The following is a 7928-nucleotide window of genomic DNA, read 5'->3' as shown; positions in this document are numbered from 1 at the left end:
ACTATTTCCTCAATAGCTTCATAGCAAGCCCTGCCAGACGAAACTCATCTCTTTCTTCCCAACTCTATAATGGATTGTGTCCTTCCATTGAAAGTAATGGGCTCTTCTTTGGACGCCTTCAAACAGAACCTGGATGGATGCCTGTCGGGAGTAGTCTTGCATTATCCTTTCAAATGCGTATTCTATGCTTTCTTCCAACTCTATTGAATTAAAGATTTCTATTGAAAGTAATGGGCTCTTCTTTGGAGGCCTTTAAATGAAGGCTGGATGGCCAACTGTCAGGAGAGATTTAGTCTTATATTGTCTTATATTAGACTAGATAACCCTTTAGTGGTCCTTTCCAACTCTAGATGGATTATGGACTTCTATTGAAAGAAATGGGCTCTCCTTTGGAGGTCTTCAGACTGGATGAGCATATGTTGAGAGAGATTTAGTGTTGTCTTGTCATATATTGAAATAAATGACTCTTTAGGGTTCCAGCTCTATTGGATTATGGACTTCTGTTGAAGGTAATGGACTCTCCTTTTTTGGAGGTCTTTCAAACAAAGGCTGGGTGGTCATCTGTCAGGAGTAATTTAGTTCTCTAGCCTCTTGTATTGCATTAAATGATCTTTTAGGGGGTCCCCTTCCCAACTCTATATTGAATTATGGACTTCCATTGAAAGTAATAGGTTCTCCTTCTTTGGAGGCCTTTCAAACAAAGACTCATTTAAAAGACTAAATCATTCCCAGCAGACATCCATCTAGGCTCTTTTTGATATGACCAACTGTAAATACTAGTGGGAAAATTGACCCAGGACGCTGGGAGTTGTAGTTTCTCCACATCCAGAGAACACCATGAACCCTACCAATGATGGATATTGACCAAATGAATTGTACTTTACACACATCCTTATTAATTTTCTAATGAATCCATTCACAAAATCCAAAATCAAACTATGTATGTTTCTAATTTTTATCCTTACAAAATACCTAACCTAGGCATCATCAAGTACCTAAGCTAGTCTATAATAAAAGTGAAAATGTGTACCAATCTTTGGACTGGAGGATCCATCTCCGGTTGGGTTCAGAGTGCTCTTTGATTGTGTGTGAACTACAACTCTTAACATCCAGAGTCAATTCCTCCCAAACCCCTCCAGTATTTTCTGTTGATTGTGATGGGCATGTGTGCCATGTTTGCTCCAGATCCATCGTTGGTTGAATTCACAGTGCTCTTTGATTGTGGGTGAATTACAACTATTCCCTATCATGTTTTAGGAGCTAAATCTGATGTTCTGGAAACAAGATGTTGCATTATGGCCAAAAATAATTCCAACTCACAAAATAAACAGGTTAAAACTTAAAAGAAGATACTAAGTTGCAAATTTAATATTTCCAAAAGTATGTTTTAGCAGTACTCAGACCACTGTAAATAAAAGTATCTCCTCCTTTCAATTTATGTACCAAAGGAGTTTACTATTGTACAATATCTAGGCATTTGACAATCCAATCATAACTTTCTTTAAAAGCTTCCACAGGTTTCTGCAAACCTGTGCCATGACCATGACTCATTCCTTCTGTTTCTTTAACTTCTTCCTCAATCCATCTCTTCAGTGCCTAGAGAAATAGGAAGACTGTTTAGAAGACTTATTTCAAATGAGTATGAAGTCATTTTAAAAAATACACGGCATAATAAACCAAGTAGCTTGGCATAAAGCCACTAGTCTATATCAACAATATCTTCTTTTTGTGTATGTATAGGCGCTACTTTGGTAACAATTACAAACGTCAACATAAGACTAATACTGGCAGGAGGATAGAGTACCCTGTACTCTATCCTCCTCATGCATAATTTCAGACATCTTACGTCAATCTGATACTCGAACAGCAGCACGCATGCTACCAGGCCTCAGTTCCAAATGTATTAAATGGATGTGGGACAAAATGAAACATGGCTCCATTCTAACTAGAAAGTAGTATGTTGCTGAACTTCCCCGCTATACCTTGTATCTTTCCATAATGTTAAAGCCAAGGGCAACTTGCAGTTTGCGCAGACAAACAGGGCAAAGATCTAGTGGCCGTCGGTCTGATTCTTCCAGGTGATTGGAGCCTTGCATAACACACGCTAACCACTGGCAGTGATGGAGCCCAAAGATGTGGCCAATCTCATGAGTCAGAGTCTGAAACACAGATATGGACAATACATTGCACTCCATCTAAGGACCTGACTATCCCAGTGGCACTATGCTGTCATTTTTTTCAAGTCAAGATACAGTGGAACCTCATCTTAAGAGCATTTTCAGTTAAGAGCCATTGCTCTGCCCAGGATTTGCTTTGACATATGTGTTTTGAGTTAGGAGCTAGCAACTGGGGGAACACAAGAGCAATAGTACAGGGCTTTAGGGCTTCAAGGGAGCAACCCTGTGTCTCCATGCCTCATGCTCTTGTCTGCTTTGAGGAACTTTGGGTTAATTGATATTGTGTGGGTTTTATTCCTGGTATGTTTGGCTTCGGGGGGGGGGGGGGCACAAGAGGGAGGGAGGCTGGAATGAGTCCAATATGAAGAACATGATACTTTTGCCTCTCCACTTTGTGCTTCCTTGCCACAACTTTGTGCTTCTACTATTTTAAAGTTGATCTTTCTTTTTATTGTTCCATGTGAATGTGCAGGTTTTACCTTCCTGTTACACTGGCCAACACACATTTTGTTGCCTCAAGTGTGCTTCCTTTCCACAACTTAGTGCTTCCACCATTTTAAAGTTGGTCTTTCTTCTTTTATTATTCCATGTGAATGCACATGTATATATTTTTGCTATTTATAAAGTACATTTTCTTATAACAAAAATGGGAGAGGGTCGTGGGGCTGGAATGAATTAATAGCCTTTCAAAGGGGGAATTTGCTTTGAGTTAAGAACGATTTGAGTTAATATGTCACTGAACGATTAAACTCTTAACTCAAGATATTACTGTACATGCTTTTGTTGGAAAGGAAAAGGAAAACAAATACTGTGGAAATCTGGTGTTTAAAATTTTGAGATTAACAGAAAGTCTAGATTCTGTAAAATTGGGTTTGATGTCCTTTAGAAAAAGATATTATTCTTCCCATATTTTCTCCCTTTAATAATTTAAATATGTATCACATATAGGCTTGATATACACTGCCAAATAATGCAGTTTCATATGGATTATACTGTCAATAAATTTTTATTATTTATTTATTTCCCATACTTATGCCCCGTCCTTCTCACCTCCAAAGGGGGACTGAGGGTGGCTTCACAAACCAGCAATGATTCGATACCCACATACATTTTCAAAATAACAGTTACACTTAAAAATAAGCATTAAAACATAACTTATTAAAACAATTAAAATCACACAAATTCATAATCCTAATCCAGGATCAGTCCATTAGTCAATTTTAAAGGTTCTTAATAATTGCACTGCTATGCTTGCTGCTCAAATGCTTGGTTCCATAACCATGTCTTACAGTAGAGTCTCACTTATCCAACACTCACTTATCCAACGTTCTGGATTATCCAACGCATTTTTGTAGTCAATGTTTTCAATATATCATGATATTTTGGTGCTAAATTCATAAATACAGTAATTAAAACATAACATTACTGTGCATTAAACTACTTTTTCTGCCAAATTTGTTTTCTAATATGATGTTTTGGTGCTTCATTTGTAAAATCATAACCTAATTTGATGTTTAATAGGCTTTTCCTTAATGCCTCCTTATTATCCAACATATTCGCTTATCCAACATTCTGCCGGCCCGTTTATGTTGGATAAGTGAGACTCTACTTTTTTTTCCTGAAAGACAGGATGGAGGGGCTGATCTAAAAGCAAAGATACAAAGATACACTTTGAACTGCATTATATGGGTCTACACTGAAAGAAGTCACTTAGAAAATATATTTCAACTCCAATATTTATGAAAGATCTAGTGGAAGAAGAAAATGGTTAAAACATGCTGTAGCTAAGTGGCATGCAAGCCCTGGCTGTTCTTCCTTATATGCTCACTTTACTCTCTATTAATTTTGAGACCTTTCGTGCATTACATGTTTTTCTCCTTTCTTCAACATGAAGCATAACTGGATATACACAAAAGTACTTCATAGTAAAAAGTTAATTTTGGAATTTTAAAATGTAATTTTAGGAATGCACTCACTTTGCAGGATCTCAAAAGCAGTTTACTTGTGATCTCGGGAGTATAGTAACCATCAAATATAGAATAGTCTGCTGGATTAAGCTTCTTCGCTGTCTTCAGTGTGCCTTTGTAGTTTGTGCTATAAAAGTCACTATCATACCTGGCAAAGCTAAAGATACCCATTCCTTAACAAAACAAAAATAAAAAACAATAGAATTTTGTCAAGAGACATTCCTGTATTAAGAAGTAAATGGCATAGGGGAGTAAACACACTATGATCCACATATCAGCAGGGGCTACATACCTGAATTTATTGCGGATGGCAGCAACCCCTATTGAAATGGACAGCTTCCAGTTTCTGTCAGAAGTTACCATGAAGTCACCCTGCTGGACTTTGTGGAAGCTTCTGGCAGAAACATACCATACAACAATGGTTCTCAACCTGGGATCTCCAGATGTTTTTGGCCTATAACTCCCAGAAATCCTAACAGCTGGTAAACTGGCTGGAATTTCTGGGAATTGTAGGTCAAAAACATCTGGGGACCCCAGGTTGTGAACCACTGCTATAGAACCACGTGGAAGATTTAGAATCATCCTAGGGAGGATTTTTTTTTTTTTGGATGAAAGTAGGTGAAAAGACGTTTACCGGTACTGCAGATGCAATGGTGTATTGAACATAAGCAGGTGAATTTATCACTGAGAGAGTCCTTTTATAAAGAGAGATCGTGGTGCTTCCTCTTTGCACTGGTAACAAAGTGAGTATAAGGGAAGAAAATTTTGTTAGATTGCTACTTGAGACCAGTGCAACTGAAAATAATCCAGATTGGACAATGAGATCAATAAGGACTGGAAAGGTCCCAGCCCTCTGAAGCCAATTGCAGCAACACAGCAGTCTTCTCTAAAATAGTCCACCTCACTGTGAAAAATGAAAGGATATAGTATAGCCCTAGCACAACACTATCTGGAATGGAGATATAACCAGGATCACATTGTAGGAGTCACAGCACCAACACAAAAGGTTGTGATAGCAATTTATTTTTCATAGTTAGTCTCAATGGAGCTACAAGATCCCTTTGCATACTGATATTCCTGACTACCATCACTATGTCTTTGAATAAGATATATAGTGAATTTGGAAAACCCATGGGGAATGGCTAGGGTTCTCTACCATTGCAAGGTGAAAAGTCAGGATCAGTAAAAATGTACCAATTCCAGTTCCAAATAAAACACTTACAATATTAAATACATAGTTTATTGCATGTTTACTTTTACAGAAATTTAGGAGAGTTTTCTCAGTTTAAGTAACCTGATGATTCACATGATAATGATGAAGTGGCTACTACTTTGCTAAAATACATTTATTATCTTTATTAATGTTTCATTTATGAAGAAGTTAGACAGTAGAAAATTAGAGGAGTAACAGTAAAAGTCACAGCCTTGAGTATCAAATACAGGGCTAACCTTATGCCCAACCTGCTACAAGCTGGTTAATTGATAGCATTTGTTTTTACATTTTATTTTTACCATTTCATCTTATTTGTGCTCTAAGAAGCACAGTGCAGTAATATGATAATTCTGTGACTTGATTTCTAAAGGCTACTCATAGCTGAACTTCTAATCAAATGCTTCAGACTATAGCAATGAATGATCCAATCTTGTGTACAGATTTTTTGATCATTAGGCAAGCCAGACTGCCTCATTGCAAACCTCAGCTTCCAGATTTACTATAGACTCTTCACATGTATCACTACTGTCCCCTTGTGGCCAATAAATATAAAGCAGACCTCATAATAAATATCACTGCATCAAATAGCTAGGGAAATATTAAACTGAATAAGCAGAATGCATCAGATAGATTTATGCCAAAACTACCCAGCAGATTTCTATAGAAAATCTCTTTTCTGTTTGAAATGCACTGCCATCCTTGGGTTGCATGAGAAAAGTTCAGTATATCAAGCATACAACAATATTATCTATGCAGAAATCCCAACCAACCTGCAAGGGCTGGTCATATCTTAAATTCATCCCTATTTGGCTCTCTTTGACACAGCTCCATTGTGTTTTGGCCACCAAAAGTTATGATTGAGCTCTGGAACTGATGGAAGAACAAGTGGCTATAGGGTCACAAAGGCTAGCAACCCGAACAACACTGCCACAAAATTTAATTGCTAAAATATCAAAGTCAAAATATCCAAATTTAAACTATTCGACCAGAAATGGAAAGGAATGGCATAGGATCATATATTTAGACAAATGGTAGATTTGCATGAAGTCCAAAGAAGTGGATCAACAACAAATCGGATAAAAGAATAAAGGAAAAGTCTATCTGCAGCAAAGACAAAGAGCCAAAACACAGTTCTAGTACTTGTTAATATTTTATATATGAAAAGGCAAAGGGAACAGCAATGCAATTGGCACCAAATTGTACCTGCATCAAGGCTCCTGGAATCCTATGTAAATAAATAATCAGTGGGTGCCATTATCTTGTGTGAAAGATGCCCTTCCCAACATGCTTTGACTATAAGCCTAATGCTGTTCCAGACTGCTATGGCAGTTTGCCAGAATCACTTTTGGAAAATCTAGTACTAATCCTGTGTATATATAATATACACTTGATTACAAGGGAGTTGTTGATGCAACATATGTGCAATAAACTACTCAGATGTTGCCCTACATTTCAGAGCTTTATTTTGTGCTTCCCTTGCTCATATGCATTGAAAATAAGGAAGGCTACTATATTCCCCTTTCAGCTCCGATAGATGGCAAAGAATTTGCCTATATTCAATTTCCCCCCACAAAATTTGTATATAAGTACAAGTTGGGCATAACTGGAAGCACAGTTTATCACTCTGTAAAATCTGCTGCCCAGCATAAATCTAAAAGATTCCAAATTTTTTCTCAAGTTTGAAACAGGCTTTTGCTGTTTCTACCTCACTCTCTTTTAGCTTCTACTCACCAAAATAAAATCTGCTATAAAAGGTGAAAAGTATCATATAAATTATGTATCTCCAGTAACAGATGAGAATCTAATTAACCTGAAAACTGAAACAGAGTGACTCCAAGGTTATAGACTATGTGTGCTGCAATAATTTCTGATTAGAAGGCTATAACTACTTCTGTATATGTCGACCAACAAGAAATGTTAAGTAAACAGGTTATAACAAACAAGATCAGCACACTCCAGGTAAAAGCACTAACTTCAAGCTAGCACTCATACGCTATACTCCAATTACAGTATGATATGTGGATTAATGATAGGAGACGTTCCAGTGTAAACACAGAAATGCAATGGAAAACAGAACAGAAAAAGAAATTCCTTATAGGAATTCTGGAGACATCCTTTCTCAGAAAACTTATTCTGCAGACCAGGAGACTTATCCAAGGCTGGACATAAGAATTATTGCTCATTTTCCATTTTCCTTCTCTTCTCCCCTGCACTCCCTCTCCTGCATCCATTCAAGTCTACTTCAGTGGGCTGCCTAACCATCTGCAGGAGACAGGGATAGCATTGTAAGGAGCACAGTCTGCCAAGACTCACACGATTGGATTCAATCCCTGGTCCTTACAAAGATTGGCAATGTGTATAACGGGGAACAGTTTCACAACAAATAAAATTTTTCACAACCACATAGTACCGAAAAGGCTATGATGTAGAAACATGCTGTATTAAAAGGAGTCATGTTCCCTCCAACAGGGAAAACAATTGACATATTTACCAACCGTATGCACTATTACTTCAGTTCCATACATTTGGCAGGCTGTTTATTCTTTCTTTAATGCCACTTGGTTTGTTTAG

The 7928-nt window shown here is 37.4% G+C and overlaps 1 protein-coding gene across 9 annotated transcripts in view; it reads right to left on the bottom strand.

Moving 5' to 3' along the window:
* Positions 1-1345: 1345 nt before the first annotated feature.
* Positions 1346-7928, bottom strand: part of LOC100554308 (guanine nucleotide-binding protein subunit alpha-13) — a 60688-nt gene continuing 54105 nt past the window's right edge. For 7 of the 9 annotated variants that reach the window (XM_062971157.1, XM_008116707.3, XM_008116704.3 and 4 more), the window contains 3 exons: positions 4154-4317; positions 1983-2159; positions 1346-1596 (listed from right to left, as the gene is read on the bottom strand). In XM_062971157.1, coding sequence (XP_062827227.1) covers positions 1456-1596; positions 1983-2159; positions 4154-4317 — 482 coding nt within the window. In that variant the 3' untranslated portion in view covers positions 1346-1455. Of the gene's footprint in view, positions 1597-1982; positions 2160-4153; positions 4318-5362; positions 7620-7928 lie in introns of those variants that run through there. The other 2 variants (XM_062971156.1, XM_062971158.1) reach the window with 2 other exon arrangements.

The sequence above is a fragment of the Anolis carolinensis genome, chromosome 2 (assembly GCF_035594765.1).
Source record: "Anolis carolinensis isolate JA03-04 chromosome 2, rAnoCar3.1.pri, whole genome shotgun sequence".
Classification (NCBI taxonomy): domain Eukaryota; kingdom Metazoa; phylum Chordata; class Lepidosauria; order Squamata; family Dactyloidae; genus Anolis; species Anolis carolinensis.
This window is presented reverse-complemented; position numbering and strand designations above follow the sequence as displayed.